This window comes from Carcharodon carcharias, chromosome 12 (genome assembly GCF_017639515.1).
Source record: "Carcharodon carcharias isolate sCarCar2 chromosome 12, sCarCar2.pri, whole genome shotgun sequence".
Lineage (NCBI taxonomy): Eukaryota > Metazoa > Chordata > Chondrichthyes > Lamniformes > Lamnidae > Carcharodon > Carcharodon carcharias.
The window spans coordinates 17,024,345-17,044,901 of record NC_054478.1 but is presented as its reverse complement, the minus strand read 5'-3'; the positions used below and the strand labels follow the sequence as shown (position 1 = coordinate 17,044,901).

At 43.6% G+C, this 20,557-nt stretch overlaps 1 protein-coding gene across 1 annotated transcript in view; it reads right to left on the bottom strand.

Moving 5' to 3' along the window:
• The window catches only part of LOC121285072 (anion exchange protein 3-like), a 178,421-nt gene that overhangs the window by 42,970 nt on the left and 114,894 nt on the right, over positions 1–20,557 (bottom strand). The window contains exons 14-16 of the mRNA XM_041201194.1: positions 10,065–10,274; positions 9,278–9,426; positions 1,949–2,143 (exon numbers count right to left, since the gene is read on the bottom strand). Coding sequence (XP_041057128.1) covers positions 1,949–2,143; positions 9,278–9,426; positions 10,065–10,274 — 554 coding nt within the window. The remainder of the gene's footprint in view (positions 1–1,948; positions 2,144–9,277; positions 9,427–10,064; positions 10,275–20,557) is intronic.

Below are 20,557 nucleotides of genomic sequence, written 5' to 3'. Positions count from 1 at the left end.
GATGGGAACACCACCGTCTGAAAGTTCCCGTCTAAGCCACACGCCATTCTGACTTGGAAATATATTGCCGTTCCTTCACTGTCGCCGGGTCAAAATCTGGAACTCCCTCCCTAACAGCAGTGTGGGTGTACCTACACCACATGGACTACAGCGGTTCAAGAAGGTGGCTCATCACCCCCTTTGCAATGGCAGTTGGGGACGGGTAATAAATACTGGCCTAGCCAGCGATGCCCACATCCCATGAAAGAGTAAATAAATAAAAAAGAATTATCCCGAGGCATGATTTCAAATTCCACCATGGCAGCTGGGGCAATTTAAATTCAATTAATTAGATACATTGGGAATATAAGCTACTCGGATTGTTGTGAAAACCCATCTGGTTCACTCGTACCCTTTTGGGAAGGAAATCTGCCATCCTTACTTGGTCTGGCCTATGTGTGACTTCCGACCCACAGTGCTTGACCCTTAACTGCCCTCAGAAATGGTTCAGAAAGTCACTCAGTTGTATTCAAGAAGGATATTCAGCACCACCTTCTCCCGGACAAATAGGGATGGACAATAAATTCCAACCTATGTCCACATCCTGTGAATGATTTTTTAAAAAGTTCTCCTTATCTACTCTGTTAGGACCCTTCATAATTTTGCACACCTCTATCAATCCTCCAGGTCTGGTGCTGGTGCAAGACTATTATGCACCTTAGGGGAACCTTCAGCCTCCTCCCTCCCCACTTATAGTGTCATCTGACCTGTTTGTTTGCTTCTCAGGGACCTTGCATTAACAAATGAGTACACACATGTGCACAAACACAGACACATCCAGAAATATGAGGTTCCTTTAGTAACAAAAAGGCAGAGCATGCTGCTTTTGCAATTAGGACTACAATTTTCTCCAGAATGATCCCATGAAGCAAATCCACACAATAAAGGGAGTCACTGACCAGAAATGCAACGGATGGGGCACAGGAAACATCTATTAAACTTCATTTGAAACGAAGTTGAGCATGTTTAAAGATTCAGATTTTGACGCCACTTTTATATTGGGCGATGCTGCCAACTCCCAACATGCAGATCCTCTAGGCTGGTGGTATTAGCAGACTGTAAAAGCTGTTTAAAAACACCTTATGTGAAGGGCATCTTTAGTTTTCCCTTACTCTCAGTTGTAAGCCAAATTGCCTACCAATATTAACAGAACAGAGAGGAAGCTGAAATCTAAATATTAATGAGAATAATGGCCAAAATCACTGATAACTCGCTCAATAACTGATAACTCAAAGCGATAATTCAAATTGAGGCACTCAGTCCACGTGGAGAGTAGCTTCACCCCTTAACCACCTCTTAGCTTCAACATTAACAAGAGGGCCCACTCCAAGAACAAGTACCTGCTGGCTCTCTGCACTGGGACGAGTACAGCGAAACTGCTGCACAACAGGGGTAAGGTTCCCCAGGAGTGGGGGAGGATCGAGAGTGGGCAGGTGAAGTCCTCGCTTCAGCCACTGCCATTGGTGGCCTAGCAGTGGGAGAGGACAAGCTGAAAGTCTCCTGGGACCAGCCGGAGTTGTGGTTGGAGCAGCAGCAAGCACGGGAGAGACAGAGCTGCTCTTCCAATCGTGGATTCTGTCTCTCTAACGCTTACTCCTCCGATCATGGATTCCTCTCTGCCCCTTTTACTGCTCCAGATACAGAGCCTTTAATTGAAGGAGCAGCAGCAAAAGCGGGAGAGAGGGAACCTATGATTGGTTGAGCTGGAACAGCAAGTATGGGGCAGACATGCCTCTCCCGTATTCGCTGTTCCTCCAATCACTGCTCTGCAGTCAGTTCCTGCTCTCAGTTTAATTGACAGTTAATGTTTTTTGTAAAAATAGAAAGCTGACGGTTGCTGAAAGTGGGAAAGACTTTCGGGCAGCTTCAAAAGAGCCATCAGTTTTTTGTGCACTGAATGGGCACTTACTTCATAAAGATTGTGGAAGGTCTCATAGATGAAGATGATGGAGATGAGGAAGGCAAAAATCTCCTGCGTGAAGGGCGAGATGTAGCGTACCAGTAAACTGCCCTCAAAGGCCACCGTAGCAATCACAATGATCGTGAGCCAGAAGCCAATCCACACCCGACCCGTGAGGTAGTCCAATTTCTGTGTCTTGCTGAACTGGCGATGTGGGAGGGATGGTGGGGGGTTGGGGGGGGGGTGGGGGGTGGGGTGGAGGGTGGGGTGGAGGTGAAGGGGAAGGAAAGGCAGAGATGAGTTAACTCTGAAGGTGCCAGATATCAATCACAGCTCCTCTCAAAACTGATCAATGCTACAATATTTATTTCAAACTATCTTTGGAGACCATGATCTGCGACGGGTTGATGAAGTCCATCACAGAACATGGTCCTATTGTCCCATTGTCCACTCAGCCCCTCTGGAGGGATTCGGCAGAATGATAAGAGGGCAAAGAGGGTTAAACTATGAGGACATGTTGCAGAGACTGGGTATGTATTCTCTTAAGTTAAGAAGATTAAGAGGTGATCTAATTGAGGTGTTTAAGATGATTAAAGGACTTGATGGGATCGACAGAGTGAAACTATTTCCTTTTGCGTGTGAGTCCAGAGAAATGGACTAATGTGGTGCAGATCAGCCAAGAGCTTACTGAATAGCAGCACAAGCCCGAGGGGCTGAAAGGCCTCCTCCTTCAATCCACTGTCCATCTAACTGCCATTTTGAGAGAAGATTCAATACAAATCACCACGGGGCAGAGGGTTTGGGAGCACATCAGAAATTACCAAGGCCAGCACAACTCAGCCTACTTGTCACAGGCATCATGAAGTCATCTTTTAGCTCAGTTCCCCTAGCAGCCTCCAGTAGTAACTCAATTGGAAACTCTTCAGCTGTCAGTAATCACTGGTCCCAGTGTTACTCAATGGGTGTTATGTCTTCTTGTTCCCAGAATTTGAAATGATCAAACTAAATTTTAGACCCAAAATGCTGCAGCTTCATTGAGTGCATTTTGTACAGCTCTCCATGTGGCCGGTGAACTGATACATTATTCCTCATCACCTGGCTGGTGAACTGATACATTATTCCTCATCACCTGGCCGGTGGACTGATACATTATTCCCCATCACCTGGCTGGTGGACTGATACATTATTCCTCATCACCTGGCCGGTGAACTGATACATTATTCCTCATCACCTGGCCGGTGGACTGATACATTATTCCTCATCACCTGGCCGATGGACTGATACATTATTCCTCATCACCTGGCTGGTGGACTGATACATTATTCCTCATCACCTGGCCGGTGAACTGATACATTATTCCTCATCACCTGGCCGGTGGACTGATACATTATTCCTCATCACCTGGCCGGTGGACTGATACATTATTCCTCATCACCTGGCCGATGGACTGATACATTATTCCTCATCACCTGGCTGGTGGACTGATACATTATTCCTCATCACCTGGCCGGTGGACTGATACATTATTCCTCATCACCTGGCTGGTGGACTGATACATTATTCCTCATCACCTGGCCGGTGGACTGATACATTATTCCTCATCACCTGGCTGGTGGACTGATACATTATTCCTCATCACCTGGCCGGTGGACTGATACATTATTCCTCATCACCTGGCTACAGTCAATGTGGCACCTGGGATGTACATTCACTTAGCAATTAGGTTCTAAACCTTTACGGATAATATTACAAAATAACATCCCTCTTTCCTGTAAAAAAAATTATAATGTCTCTACATCAATATAACTTTCAATCATTGACTTTTTAAAATCACAGAATTGCAGTTCAGAAGGAGGCCATTTGGCCCATCCTGTCTGGGCTGGCTCTCTGAATGAGCAACTCACCTAGTGCCATTCTTCTGCCTTCTCCCCGTAACCCTGCACACTCTTCCTTTTCAGGCAAGTCTAATTCCATTTGAATTTCTCAATTAAACTTGTCTCCACCACACTCAGGAAGTGCATTCCAGACCTTAACCACTCGCTGCATGAAAAATTTTCTCCTCATGTCACTCTTGCTGCTTTTGCCAATAATCTTAAATCTGTGCCCTCTCATTCTCGATCCTTTCACAAGTGGGAACAATTTCTCCCTATCTACTATGTCCAGATCCCTCATGATTTTGAACACCTGTATCAAATCTCTCAATCTTCTCTTCTCCAAGGAAATGTCTTAGCTTCTCCAATCTATCTTAATAACTGAAGTTCCTCATCCATGGAACCATTCTCTGCACTCTTTTCTGCACTCACTCACTCCAATGCCTTCACATCCTTCCTAAAGTGCAGCGCATAGAACTAGACAGAATACTCCAGTTGAGCTTGAACTAGTGTCTTACACAAGTTCAACATAACCTCCTTGCTCTTGTACTCTATGCCTCTAGTAATAAACCGTTGATACTGTGTGCTTTATCAACCACTCTCTAAACCTGTCCTAGCTCCTTTAATGGCTTATGCATATATACCCCGAGGTCCCTCTGTTCCTGCACCCCTTTCAGAGTTGTACCCTTTATTTTATATTGTCTCTCCATGTTCTTCCTACCAAAATGAATCACCTCACACTTCTCCACATTGAACTTCATCTGCCACCTGTACACCTAACTTGTTAACTTGTCCATGTCCTTTTGAAGTTTTACACTATCCTCCTCACAGTTTACAATGCTTCCATTTCATATTTCATTTCATATCATCCCCAAATTTTGAAATTGTGACCTGTACACAAAGGTCCAGGTCATGAATACATATCAGGAAAAGCAAGGGTTCCAACACTGAACCCTGGGGAACTCCACTACAAACCTACTCCAGCTCAAAAAACATCCATTAACCATTACTCTCTGTTTCCTGTCACTCAGTCAATTTTGTATCCATGTTGCTACTGTCCCTTTTACTCCATGAGCTATAACTTTTTGCACAAGTCTGTTGTGTGGCACCATATCAAATGACTTTTGAAAATCCATGTACACCACACCAACAACATTGCCCTCATCAACACTCTCTGTTACCTTTTCAAAAAACTCCAGCAAGTTAGTTAGATGCAATTTTCCTTTAAGAAATCCATGCTGGCTTTTCTTAATTAATCTACTACCATAGTTAAACTGACTGGCCTGTGGTTGCTGGGCTTATCTTTACTACCTCTTTTGAACAAGGGTGTAACATTTGCCATTCTGCAGTCTTATGGCACTGCCCCTCAGTCTAAGGAAGACTGAAGAATTATGGCCAGTGCCTCCACAATTTTCACTCTTACTTCCTGCGGTATCCTTGAAGGCATCTCATCCGATTCTGGAGCCATGTCAATTTTAAGTACAGACAACCAATCCAATATCCTCTCCTTATCAATTGTGAACCCTTCTAGTGTCAGAATTACCTCCTCGTCCACCATGGCCTGGGTAGCATATTCTTCTTTGGTAAAGGCAGGTGCAAAGTATTCATTTAATACCACAGCCAAACCCCCTGCCTCCATGTGTAAATCCCCTTTTTGGTCCCTAATTAGCTGTACTCCTCCTTTAACCACCCTTTTACTATTTATATGCCTACAGGAGACTTTGGCTTTCCCTTTTTTGTTAGCTGCCATTCTCTTTTCACATTCCCTCTTTGCTTCTCTTATTTGCTTTTCCACCTCCCCTCTGAACCTTCTATATTCAGCCTGGTTTACAATTGTATTTTCTACCTGACATCAGTCTTAAGCACATTTTTTCTTCTTTATTTTAATTTCCACCTCCTTTGTCATCCAGCGAGCTCTGGATTTGTTTGCCCTACCTTTCCCTTTTGAGGGACTATACCTTGACTGTGCCCGACCTATCTCGTCTTTGAAGATAGCCCATTGTTCATCTGCCATTTCTCCTGCCAATCTTTGATTGCCATTTATTGGGCCCAGAGCCATTCTTAGCCCATTGAAGTTGACTTTCCCGCAGTTAATTATTCTTATGTTGGATTGATCTTTGTCCTTTTCCATAGTCATCTTAACCCTAATGGTACAATGATCACTGTCCCTTAAATGTTCTCCTACTGACACTTGATCTACTTGGCCCACCTCATTCTCAAGAACCAGGTCTAGCAATGCTTCCTTTCCCGTTGGACTGGAAGTATACCGCTGTAGAAAACTTTCTTGAACACATTCTCAGAATTCTTTCCCCTCTCTGCACTTTGCACTAATACTATCCCAGTCTATATTGGGATAATTAAAATCCCCCATTATAACTACTCTATAATTCTTGCACATCTCTGTAATTTCCTTGCAAATTTGTTTCTCCACATCCTTCCCACTAGTTGGTGGCCTAAAGGCTACACCAAGCAATGTAATTGCACCTTTTTTACTCTAGCCAAATAGATTCTGTCCTTGACCCCTCTAGGACATCCCCTTTCACCAGCACCATAATGGTCTCCTTAATTAACACCACCTCACCACACCATCCCCCCCCACCCCCCCCCCACCCCCCCACCTCCCCCCCCCCCCTTTCTTCCTTTCCCATCTTTCCTGCGTTTCTTGTATCCAGGAATGTTTAACAGCCACACTTGCCCTTCTTTGAGCCAGGTCTCTGTTATAGCCAAAACGTCATATTTCCACATGGTAATCTGTTCCTGCAACTCAACAATCTTATTTATCTTATTTACCCCACACTCTGTGCATTCACAGACATGCACAGTAATCCTGATTTAGACGCTATTACTTTCTCCTTTACTCTGAACCCACCTATTAATTTACTATTCCCTATTCTAGTTCTATCTATCTCTCCCAGTATTTTGTGCACCTTGGTATTCCTCTTCGATATTATCTCCTGATTCCCACATCCCTGCCAAGTTAGTTTAAACCTTCCCCAATAACACTAACAAAACTCTCCGCAAGGAACTCCATCCCATCTCTGCTCAGGTGCAACCCTTGCACAGGTTCCATCTCCCCCAGAACCTGTCCTAATGCCAAGAATCTAAAGCCTTCCCTCCTGCACCATCTTTCCAGCTGTGCATTCATCTGCTTTATCTTCCTACTTGCTTGTATGTACTGGGAGTAATCCAGAGATTACTACTTTTGAGGTCCTACTTGTTAATTTCCTTCCTAGCTCCCTAAGTTCTGACTGCAGTACCATATCCCTCTTTCTACCTATATCGTTGGTATCAATGTGGACCATGACTGCTGGCTGTTCACCTTCCCCACTCAGGGTGCTCTGCAGCCACTCAGTTACATATATTATATCTAACTAAAGAAGATTAATAATTGACTTTTATAATTAAACTGAACACCTTTAGAGTCTGATACAGCTTTTCTTTCTCAAAAAATTATTTACAACTTCGCTTAGCTGGTAGGATGTTAAATCTCCATTTTGTAGATTTGGCATTCATCACTCTGTGATGAATTGGTACACTGCACAGGTGATGTCATGCTCGTTGCTCCTGGTGTGTGCTTGATGTCGCTAATGCTGTCACTTGCTGGTGACGTTGTTGATGTTCCACCAACTTTTAGAGATGTTGTTGATTTGATTAGAGAGTTGTTGGTTACTGGTTTCATCTCAATGATGTATGACCTTGGAATCTCAGTTTCACTAACAACTTTTGCTGGGTTCCAGGTTTTCATGATTGGATCCTGTACATGTACAGTGTGTCCTTTCAGCAACTCAGGCAGGGATTTGGCATGCTTGTTGAGGTTTTGACCTTTTCCTACCTGTGCACCACTGAGTTGTGTCTTACTTTCTCCCGGTCACTCAGAGGTAGTATCTTGCTTGGCAGTGTTGTCCTATACATTCTTCCTTTTAACAGATCTGCAGGCAACTTTATGTCAGCCTTGAGAAGGAGTAGATCAGAGTGACAAGGCAAGATTTGTGTCTTTGTCTCTTGGCATTTCATGAGTGACTGTCGTCCTCACTCATCTCCCATCCAGTAAACAAATTTAACTCTTTCTCGAAACGTCAACTCTTTTCTTCTCCGCCGATGCTGCCAGACCTGCTGAGTTTTTCCAGGTAATTCTGTTTTTGTTTTGGATTTCCAGCATCCGCAGTTTTTTTGTTTTTAACTCTTTCTCTCCTGCCCACCAAGGATGGGGCTGCCCCTTTCCTCTTCGTTAGTGTCTTTTGGAAAACGATTGAATGTCAGTCTTCACTTTTGTTTAAACTTCTCAAATGCCTCTACATCATCAGCCTCCTAATTCATTATGGGCTGTAGCTGTACGTTCATTGCTGCGCCAGCGGCTGTTTCATTTTCACACGATTCACTGTTTCTTTCTCCCACTGACACTAATTAATTTTTTTCTCAATCTAATTCAACATTTAATCTGTTTAAAATGTTTCAGTCTTACTCACAGGCACCCGCTGCCACCGTGTTATGTCTTCAGGTTCCCATAAGTTTGAAATAATCATACACTCAAAATGCTGGAGCTTCATCAAGTGTATTTCTTAAAACTCTCCATGTGGTTGGTCGACCTATACATTGTTGCTCGGCACCTGACTGCAGTGCAGCAGAAAGTGTGGCACCCTGGATATACATTCACATAACAATTAGTTCCTTACTCTTTATGAATAATATAAAAAATATAACAGAGGGTAAAATAATGAGATTGGGCACCCCTAATGAAAAGGTTTAATTCTTCATATTTACTTCAGGTTTTTAAGCAACTTTATCTTAGAAATGTTTCTAGTTAGACGGTGTTCGAGTTAATAAGCAGATTTCTCAAAATTCTCTCTGTATTCCCTAGTCTGGCAAGGCCTCAATTTTAATATTCTCATCATTGTGTTCAAATCTCTCCAAGGCCTACCTTCCATTCACTCCCTATCTCTGCAATCTCCCCCAAACATTACAACCCTCCAAGATCTCTGGATTCCTCCAATTCTAACCTACTTGTGTAGTTAAGTGTACCAAGACGCTTCACGAGAGCGCTGAGCAAACAAAATTTGACAACAAATTACAGAAGGACAGGCGACCAAAGGCTTGGTCAAAGTGCTAGGTTTTAAGAAGTGTCTTGAAGGAGGAGAAAATAGAGCAGGAGGCAGTTGAGGACTGAACTTCAGAGCTTAGGGCCTAGGTAGCTGAAGGCACGGCCACCAATAATGTAATGGGAAGGCTTAAGATGCCAGAATTGGAGGAATGCAAAATTCTCATGGTTGTGGGGCTGCAGGAAGTTAGAGATAGAAAGGGGAGACGGGGTGTTGTGGTGGGGGGGAGGGGGGAGTTGTTGGTGTGAGGGCATGGAGGAATTTGAAAACAAGGTTTTGAATTTTAAAATCGAGGCATTACAGGACTGGAAGCTAACGTAGGTCAGTGAGCACAGGGATGGTGAGGAAATGGGGCTTGATAACACCCTTACCTTGTAAAACGCCTCTTCAAACACCAGCAGGGGGCCTGTGAAACCGATCACTAGGAGGGGTTGAGCTCCCAACAGAGAGAAGACGACGCCTGTTGCTGATGTGGAGATGATTAACTCCGACACCCCAATCAATCCTTCTGTCTTGGCACCTGAGAAAGGAATAGAAGGGTATGCCAATAGGATGAGATGAAGACGAGTGGGAGGAGGCTCATGTGAAGCATTAACAGCAGCATAGACCAAATTTTGGTGCTGTATGATTCTCTGTAAAGACTACAGAGCTGGGGACCAGGGATGGTCCAGACTGGGAATACAACCCGGCACTTTCCACTCTCCATGTTACCAACTGAGCCTTCCCGGAGATGGAGAACGTGCTTCGTCTGTAGAGGGGGTTTGGTGTGGCGATAATGTCATTGGACTAGTAATCCAGGGGCCCAGGCTAAAGCTCTGCTGACACGGATTCAAATCCCACCTTAGCAGCTAGTGGAATTTAAATTCAATTATTAAATCAAATAAATCTGGAACTAGCCTCCATAGCAGTGACCCTGAAGCTATCATCAATTGTCATTTAAAGCAAATCTGGTTTACTGATGTGCTTCAGGGGAGGAAATCTGCCACCCTTACCTGGTTTGGCCTACATATGACTCCAGGCCCACATAATGTGGCTGACTCTTAACTGCCCTCAAAGGGTAATTAGAGGTGGGCAAAAAATGCTGGCATTGCCAGTGACACCCACATCCCATGAAGGAATAAATAGAAATAGAACAAACACTTGCAATAAAAGAATTACCAAGTAATCCTCCAAAGGTGATGGCAGGTGACAATGCAGCAAAGTAAATAAAGATGATTGCGGCCAAACACTGACAGTCCAAAGCATCCCGGAGGTCGCTTAGATATTTGGGGTACCTCCGCTTGATATCCCGGAACAAGCCCCCAAATGGAATTCTTGTTCTCTTCAGTGGATCATCTTCACTTTCCTCCTTCACCTCCTCGCACACATCTAAGGAAAGAAGCAAAGAACAGCTCACGGGAACTCAACAAGATATCCCAACTCTCCAGGCTACCCATTATTTTCTGTCTCTGCTGCTGTCCTTTGGACAGATTTCTGTCAGCACAAAATTAAGTGGCCACCTTGAAGTTGGACAGGGGCCTCGGTTCAGCTTCTCCCTCAGTACTGCACTAGGAGTAACAGCCTGGATTTTGTGTTCAGTTCTCTGGAGTGGGACTTGAACCTGTTGTGGTGTGATGTACATTTCACGGCGAGTTTCTTAAACTGCGGATCATCACTACCCGCTACGAGACAGGACGAGCTAGGTAATCCCACGACTCTGTAGACCAACACAGCAGCGGTTCCACAGGTCAGAAGTGTCTACATCGCCTCCCAGTGACCATTGAATGTATATAATCATATCTTCAAATAAAAAACCCACTTTATTGTTTTACCAACCCTTGATTTATAATTAGCCTGCTTCTGATAAACAAAAGGACGCAAAAGAACCCACAATCTTCTAACTCCAACATGAGAGAGCTACCAATTAAACCGAATACAGCTGACTACTTGTTTGGTGAGAGGGGGAGTTTTAAGTGTTAATCTTGTTCTTAAAATTTTGCTCTTGAAATCTAATCCAGTCTATAATTAGCAGTTACTGGAAAGTACTGTGTAAACACGATAAGTTCTTTCTTTCTTGGGGCAGAATTATCCCCCCGTTGGCGGGGGGGGGATGTTTGGGAGCGGACACGTGGAGGCGCGCTTCCGATCGGCGCCCCCAATTGGGGGTGCACTGCCATTTTACGTGGGCCGGCCAATTAAGGCGTGACATCCGCCAGGAAGCGCTATGTGCTCCCTGTGCGGCCGGGGGTGAGGTGGGGTGGTGGTGGTGGTATTCCCTTAGCCAAAAGAGTACACTCATCTCCCTGAGGCTAAGTGCTGCCTCAGGGAGATCGGCTCCATGTTAAAAAATGTTAAAAATAGAAAAAAAACAATTTCCTTGACATTTCCCCTCGTGTGACACTGTCACATGAGTTGGGACATGTCCATCACTTTTAGTTACATTTTTATTAAAAATTTAAAAACCTACAGGAAACCCCATCCTGCCCCTGGATGAGGTTTCATGTTTTTTCTTAAGCCCGTCAAGGCTCCCGGCCTGCCTGCCAACCTTCAGCTTGGACAGGCAGGTCCATTAATAACGTCAAGTACTTTGTCAACGGCCTCAATTGGCCATTGACAGGTCGGTGGGTACACAGCTGATTCAGCTGAGTCTCCACCAACCTAAAAATTGAAATGAGGCAGGGTGACATGGGGAGTTCCGCCCGATGCCATCCTACATCATTTTACCCCGCTCACCGACTGGGAAATCCTGGCCTTGCAGCTTAGACAGGGTAAACTCACTTGGAGCTGAGTTAGCTAACTGATTGAATCTGGTTACTGTACCTCCAATTCCGTTTGCCATCAATTCTTTAGTGCAGCCTTGGCAAACGAAGTGCAGGTGACTAACTGAGTGAAGACTTAGGATTTGGTGAGAGGGGAGTTGTTTGTTTCCCCTTTCAATTGTTCTCATCCCATAGAAATTGGTTCTTGCTCTACTACAGGGAAAGGAGCTAGCTGTTTGCTGACTATCTGGTAATTGGGTAAGTTCTAGTCTATCCCTAAGGTTTAAAATAGCACACAATTTGGTGGTAAAGTTAATAAAATATATAAGAAAGCAACTCAAATTAGTGATTAATATAATTATTTAAAACCCATTCAGGATGGCAGGACAGGTGATGTGTCAAGGCTGCAGCATGTGGGGACTCCTGGGTAACATTGTGATCCAGGGATAACACGTCTGCAGTAAGTGTTTGCGGCTTGAGGAACTTCGGCTCAGAGTCATCGAGCTGGAGGCTGAGCTGCAGACACTGTAACACATCAGGGAGGGGGAAAGTTACCTGGATGCTTTATACCAGGAGGCAGTCACACCCCTTAGGATAGGCTCTTCTGATTTGGTCTTTGGTCAGGGACAGGAGGGTGTGACTTTGAGTGAGGCAGGTAAGGGGACCCAAAGGGCTGGAGTGTGGGAGTGTGAGACTCTGCAATTGTCCAACAGGTTTGATGCTCTCTCCGCTTGTTTGGATAAGAGGGGGGCTGTGGGATGGATAAGCAAACTGACCATGGCACCTTGGTACAGGAAGCCATCCAGGAAATGTAGTGGTAGTAGGGGACAGTGTAGTAAGGGTGATTGACGTTATTCTCTGTAGCAAAGAGCGAGAATCCAGATGGCTTTGTTGCCTGCCCGGTGCCAGGGTTCGGAACATCTGCTCAGCTGGTCAGGGCTGGAGAGGAACTTGCAATGGGAGGGGGAGGATCCGGTGGTCGTGGTCCATGTAGGTACCAATGACATAGACAGGATGAGGAAGGAGGCTCTGCATAGTCAGTATGACAAGCTAGGCACCAAATTAAGAAGCAGATCCTGAAAGGTCATTTCTAGATTATTACCTGTGCCATTTGCAAATTGGCATAGAACAAATAAGATTAGAGAAATAAATGCGTGGCTCATAAACTGGTGTGGGAGAAGTGGACTCTGGTTCGTGGGGCACTGGCATGAGTATTGGGGAAAGTGGTATGTGTACCAATGGGACAGTCTACACCTGAACTGAGCTGGGGCTGGTGTCCTCATGAGCCACATAACGAGGTAAGTAGAGAGGGTTTTAAATTGAATAGTGGGGGCAAGGAGTCAAATTTGGAAAGATTTGGTAAACCAAAGAGTAGAGACAAAGCAAGAGAGACAGGTATTAATATAGGGAATGATAAACAGACTGTGACAGGAAGGGACAGAGTACAAATCTGAGTAAATCAGCAGATAAGGCGAGATGCTGCAAAATAATTAAAGGACAAAACTAAAGGCTCTGTATCTAAATGCACATAGCATTCGGCCCAAAACAGATTAACTGATAGGGCAAATAGAAATAACTAAATACAGTCGGATAGCCATTACAGAGACATGGCTACAGGGTGACATAGGTTGGGACCTGAATATTGAAGCTATGTGACATTTAGGAAGGACAGGAAGTTAGGAAAAGGTAGAGCAACGGTCCATTAATTAATCATAGTGTTAGCACATTAGAGAGGGATGACCTAAGTTCAGGAAACCAGGATGTAGAAGTGATTTGGGTTGAGATGAGGAATGATAAAGGCAAGTAGTCACTTGTGGGAGTGGCGTACAGGCCCCCTAATTGTTACTATACAGTAGGACAGAGTCAAAAAGAAGAGATAATGGGAGCTTGCGAGAAAGGTGCAGCAGTAACCATGAGGGATTTTAATCTACATATAGACTGGAAAAACCAGATAGGCAAAGGTAGCATCGATGAGGAGTTCATAGAATGTTTTCAGGATAGTTTCTTAGAACAGCACGTTCCGGAGCCAACCAGTGAGCAGACTATACTAGACCCGGTATAGAGCAACGAAATAGGATTAATTGATAACCTCCTAGTGAAAGCACCCCAAGGTTGCAGTGGTCATAATATGATTGAATTTTACATTCATTTTGAGGGAGAACCGAGTGTGTCCAAAACTAGTATTTTAACCTTAAACAAGGGCAATTATGAGGGCCTGAAAGCAGAGCTAGCTAAAATGAACTGGCAAATGAGGTTAAGGGATAGGTCAATAGGTAGATACTTAAGGGATATTTCAGAAAACACAGAATATATATATTCCAATGAGGAAGAAAGGTTCCACGGGGAGGGCCCACCATCCGTGGCTAACTAAAGAAATTAAAGACAGTATCAAACTTAAAGAAAAAGCATCTAATTGCGCAAAGACGGGTGACAGGCCAGAAGATTGGAAACAGCAAAGAATGACAAAAAAATGAATAAAGAGTGGAAAATTAGAGTATGAGAGAAAGCTAGCTATAAATATAAAGATGAATACTAAGAATTTCTACAGATATTTAAATAAGAAAAGAGTTAACAAAGTGAATGTTGGTCCTGTAGAAAGTGCATCTGGGGAATTGATAATGGAAAGTAGGGAGATGGTGGATGAATTAAACAGGTATTTTGTTTGGGTCTTCACTTTAGAGGACACAAGTAACATCCTGGATATAGCTGTAAATCAGGAACTGGAAGGGAGGGAGGAACTCAGGAAAATTACAATCACCAGGGAAGTGGTATTGAGTAAATTGTTGGGGCTGCGGCTGACAAATCCCCAGGTCTGGATGGACTTCACCCTAAGGTCTTGAAAGAAGTGACTAATGAGATAGTTGATGCACTGGTTTTAATTTTCCAAAATTCCCTTGATTCGGGAAGGTTCTATTAGATTGGAAAATAGCAAATATAACTCCTTTATTCAAAAAGGGAGACAGAGAGCAGGAAACTATAGGCCAGTTAACCTAACATCTGTCATAGGGAAAATGTTAGAAGCTATTATTAAAGATGTTATGGCAGGGCACTTAGAAAAATTCAAGGCAATCAGGCAGGGTCAACATAGTTTTGTAAAAGGGAAGTAATGTTTAACCAATTTATTAGAGTTCTTTGAAGGAGTCACATGTGCTGTGGATAAAGGGGAACTGGTGGTTATATTGTACCTAGATTTCAAGAAGGCATTTGATAAGGTGCCACATCAAAGGTTATTGGGGAAAATTAAAGCTCGTGGTGTGGGGAGTGACATATTGGCATGGATAGAGGATTGGCTGGCTAACAGGAAACAGAAAGTAAGCATAAGTGGGTCTTTTTCAGGTTGGCAGGATGTGACGAGTGGTGTGCCACGGGGTTCAGTGATGGGTCCTCAACTTTTATATAAATTTATATAAATGACTTGGTTGAAGGGACCGAAGGAATGGTTGCTAAATTTCCTGACAACACAAAGATAGGTAGGAAAGTAAATTGTGAAGAGGACGTAAGGATGATACAAAGTGACATCGATAGTTTATGTGAGTGGGCAAAGATCTGGCAAATGGAGTATAATGTGGGAAAATGTGAAATCATTCATTTTGGCAGGAAGACTAAAAAAGAAGCTTATTATCTAAAGGGTGAGAGATTGCAGAGCTGAGATTCAGAGGGATCTGGTCGGCCTAGTGCATTGACCACAAAGGTGAGTATGCAGGTACAGCAGGTAATTAAGAAAGTTAATAGAATATTATTGTTTATTGTGAGGGGAATTGACTACAAAAGTAGGGAGGAAATGCTTCAGTTGCACAGGACATTGTTGAGACCACATCTAGAGTATTGTGTACAGTACTGGTCTCTTTATTTAAAGAAAGATGTAAATGCGTTAGAGGCAGAACAGAGAAGGTTTACCATGCTAATACCAGGAATGGGCGGGTTGTCTTATGAGGCAAGGCTGGACAGGTTAGGCTTGTATTCACTGGAATTTAGAAGAGTAAGAGGCGACTTAATTGAAACTTTTAAGATGCTGAGGGGTCATGTGGAGAGGATGTTTCCTCTTGTAGAAGAAGCTAGAACTAGGGGTCACTGTTTGAAAATAAGGGATCGCTCATTTTGGACAGGGATGGAGAATTTTATTCTGAGGGTGGTGAGTCTTTGGAACTCCCTCCCTCAAAAGGTGGTGGAAGCAGAGTCTTTGAATATTTTTAAGGCAGCTGAATATATTCTTGATTAACAAGGAGGTGAAAGGTTATCGGGAGTATGTAGGAATGTGGGGTTGAGGTTACACTGAGATCAGCCATGATCTTATTGAATGGTGGAGCAGGCTCGAGGGGCTGAGTGGCCTACTCCTGCTCCTAATCTGAATGTTTCTATGTAACCACAGCTGACATCTTGAGTTCCGAATTTTCCTCTCATATGACACTATGGTGGCCAATGCCACGCACTCCTCCCATCTTGGTTGTAATAAAGGGTCAAAGCTAGCGAAATGGGGTTAAGCCGTGATCTAACATGTACGGTCTGGAGAGGCTGAATGGCCTCCTCCTGTTCGTATGGCAACAAATGCCATGGTACCTGTTGCCATGTGACGCCATTGAACATATACATAGCTAGGGAATGCTTTAGACAAGTAAACAACAGAAAGCTTTATTTAACATTAAACAGCTAATTGAACAATAAATGTATAGAGGAGATGAGCATTGGATGGAAGAGTGGTGCTGTAGATTAGCCATGGTCTTATTGAATAACAGAGCAGCCTCAAGGGGCCGAATGGTCCATTCCTGTCCCTATGTTCTTCCTATGTTCTTAGGTTCTCGGTATAGACAGAATATTTACAGTAATTTCAACCCGCACTACCTCACAGGCCACAAGGAACTGGTCAGCCTTAACGCAAAATAGAACAAAATAGTCATTCAAAATGTATGATGTATCTGCCCTGGTGGTCTTTGGTGGGACAGTGTAGAGGGAGCTTTACTCTGTATCTAACCCCGTGCTGTACCTGCCCTGGGAGTGTTTGATGGGGACAGTGCAGAGGGAGCTTTACTCTGTATCTAACCCTGTGCTGTACCTGTCCTGGGAATGTTTGATGGGGACAGTATTGAAGAAGTTTACTCTGTATCTAACCCTGTGCTGTACCTGTCCTGGGAGTGTTTGATGGGACAGTGCAGAGGGAGTTTTACTCTTTATCTAACCCCGCGCTGTATCTGTCCTGGGAGTGTTTGATGGGGATAGTGTAGAGGGAGCTTTACTCTGTATCTAACCCCGTGCTGTACCTGTCCTGGGAGTGTTTGATGGGAACAGTGTAAAGGGAGCTTTACTCTGTATCTAACCCCGTGCTGTACCTGTCCTGGGAGTGTTTGATGGGGCCAGTGTAGAGCGAGCCTCGAGCCTGCTCCGCCATTCAGGAAGATCATGGCTGATCTGATTGCAACCTCAACTCCACATTCCCACCTACCCCGATAAACTTTCACTAATGACCTGTATAACTGAAGCATAACCTCTCTACCTTTGTATTCAATTCCCCTCACAATAAATGATAACAATCTATTTGCTTTCCCAATTGCTCGCTGTACCTGCAAACTAAACTTTTGTGACACCCAGATCCCTCTGCATTTCAGTACTCTGCAATCTCTCACCATTTAGATCATATGGATCTTTCTTATTCTTCTTGCCAGAATGAAAAATTTCACATTTTCCCACATTATTCCATTTGCCAGATCTTCACCCACTCACTTAACCCATTTCCTTTTTATTCATTCATGGGTTGTGAGTATTGCTGGCTAGGTCAGCATTTATTACCCATCCTTAATTGCCCTTGAGAACCTGGTGGTGAGCTGCCTTCTTGAACCGCTGTCGTCCATGTGGTGTAGGTACACCCACAGTGCTGTTAGGAAGGGAGATCCAGGATTTTGACCCAGTGACAGTGAAGGAACGGTGATATATTTCCAAGTCAGGATGGTGAGTAGCTTGGAGGGGAACTTCCAGGTGGTGGTGTTCCCATGCATCTGCTGCCCTTATCCTTCTAGATGGTAGTGGTTGTGCGTTTGGAAGGTGTTGCCAAGGGAGTTTTGGTGAGTTCCTGCAGTGCACCTTGTACATGGTACACACTGCTGCCACTGTAGGTCGTGGAGGGGTGAATGGCAACCCATCCGCAAACAATCAGCGGGCTGCTTTGCCCTGGGTGGTGCTGGGCTTCTTGAGTGTAGCGGGAGCTGCACTCATCTAGGCAAGTGGAGAGTATTCCATCACACTCCTGACTTGTATTTCATAGATGGTGTAGGTCTATATTCCTTTGTAGCCTCTGTATTTCCTCTTAAGACCATAAGATGTAGGAGCAGAAGTAGGCCATTCAGCCCATCGAGTCTGCTCCACAGTTACATGAGATCATGGCTGATCTCGTAATCCTCAACTCCACTTTCCTGCCTTTTCCCCATAACCCTTGATTCCCTTACTGATTAAAAATGTTTGTCTCAGCTTTGAATATATTTAATATACTACTCTGCAGTAAAGAATTCCACTGATTCACTACCCTCTGAGAGAAGAAATTCCTCCTCATCTCCGTTTTAAGTGGGTGTCACCTTACTCTGAGATTATGCCCTCTGGTCCTAGACTCTCCCACAAGGGGAAACAATCTCTCAGCATCTACCCTGTCAAGCCCCCTAAGAATTTTATGTTTTAATAGGGTCGCCTCTCATTCTTCTAAATTCCAATGAGTACAGGCCCAACCTACTCAACCTCTCCTTGTACGAAAATCCCTCCATACCTGGGATCAACCTAGTGAACCTTCTCCGGACTGCCTTCAATGCCAGTATATCTTTCCTTAGATAAGGGGACCAAAACTGTTCATAGTATTCTGGTGCGGTCTAACTAGTGTATAGTTTTTAGTAAGACTTCTCTATTTTTAAAACTCAGCAGGTCTGACAGCATCTGCGGAGAGGAACACAGTTAACGTTTCGAGTCTGTATGACTCTTCAACAGAACTAAGGAAAATAGAAGAGAGGTGAAATATAAGCTGGTTTAAGGGGGGTTGGGACAGGTAGAGCTGGATAGAGGGCCAATAGAGGGAAATAGTTTTTTAAAAAATGGAAATAGGTGAGAAAAGAAAAATCTAAAAATATATTTTTTTCTTTTCCCACCTATTTCCATTATTTTTAAATGTATTTCCATCCATTGTTTTATCTCTACCTTTTAGCCTATTTCGATCCCTTCCCTTCCCCCCACCCCCACTAGGGCTATCTGTACCTTGCTCGTCCTGCTTTCTACCCTTAATGTCACCTATTAGCACATCCCTTAGCTAATATCACCACCGTCAACACCTCTTTGTCCTTTTGTCTATGACATCTTTTGGCAATCTCCACCTATCACTGGCCCTCTATCCAGCTCTACCTGTCCCACCCCCTTAAACCAACTTATATTTCCCCTCTCTTCTATTTTTCCTTAGTTCTGTTGAAGAATCACATAGACTCGAAACGTTAACTGTATTCCTCTCCGCAGATGCTGTCAGACCTGCTGAGTTTTCCAGCTATTTTTATTTTTGTTTTGGATTTCCAGCATCTACAGTTTTTTGCTTTTATCTTTTCTCTATTTTTATATTCCATTCGCTTTGAAATAAAGGCCAACGTTCCACCTACTTTCCCTATTACCTGCTGAACTTTTCACTTTTTGGGATTCATGCACGAGGACTCCCAAATCCCTCTGTGCTGCAGCTTTCTGCAGTCTTTCTCCATATAAATAATATTCAGCTCCTCTATTCTTCCTGCCAAAGTGCATAACCTCACATTTTTCCACTTTATATTCCATCTGCCAAATTTTTGCCCACTCTCTTAACCTGTCTATATCCCTCTGTAGACTCCTTGTGTCACCCTCACCACTTGTCTTCCCATCTATTTTTGTGTCATCCGCAAGCTTGGCGATAGTACATTCACTTCCCTCATCCAAGTCATTAATATATATTATAAATAATTGTGGCCCCAGCACTGATCCCTGTGGCATTCCACGAGTTACACAGTGCCATCCTGAAAACGCCATCCTTATCCCAACTCTGTCTTCTATTAGTTAGCCAGTCCTCTATCCATGCTAATATACTACCCCAACACCATGGGCTTTTCTCTTATTAAGTAGCCTTATGTGTGGTACCTTTTTTGGAAATCCAAATATATTACATCTACTGGTTCCCCTTTATCTATTCTGCTTGTTACCACCTCAAAGAATTCTAATAAATTTGTCAGGCATGATTTCCCCTTCATGAAGCTTTGCTGACTCTGATTAGATTATGCATTTCTAAATTCTCTGTTATTACATCCTTTATAATAACATCTAACATTTTCCCAATGACAGATATTAAGCTAACTGGCCCTCAGTTACCTATTTTTTGTCTCCCTCCCTTTTTTAATACAGGCGTTACATTGGAAGATTTCCAATCCTCTCAATCCAAACAATTCTTGGAAGATTACTACCAGTGCATCCACTATCTGTGTAGCTACTTCCTTTAATATCCGAGGATGCAACCCATCAGGCTCAGGGGACTTATCGGCCTTTAGCCCCATTAGTTTTCCTAGTACTTTTTCTCTAGTGATAGTTTTTGTACTTATTTTCTCCCCCACTCCCCACAAGCCCTTGATTATTTAGTATTTTTGGAATGCTATTACTGTCTTCTACCATGAAGACTTATTCAATTCCTCTGTCATTTCCTGGTTCCCCATTATTATTTCCCCAGCCTCATTCTCTAAGCGGCCTATGTTCACTTTGGCCTCTCTCTTCCTTTTTATATTCTGAAGAAGCTCCTACTGTCCATTTTTATATTACTTGCTAGTTTACCCTCAAAAGTTTATTTTCTCCCTCTTTATTATTCTTTTGGTCATCTTTTATTGGTTTTTAAAACTTTCCCAATTCTCTGGCTTACCACTAATCTTTGCCACGTTGTTTTTCTTT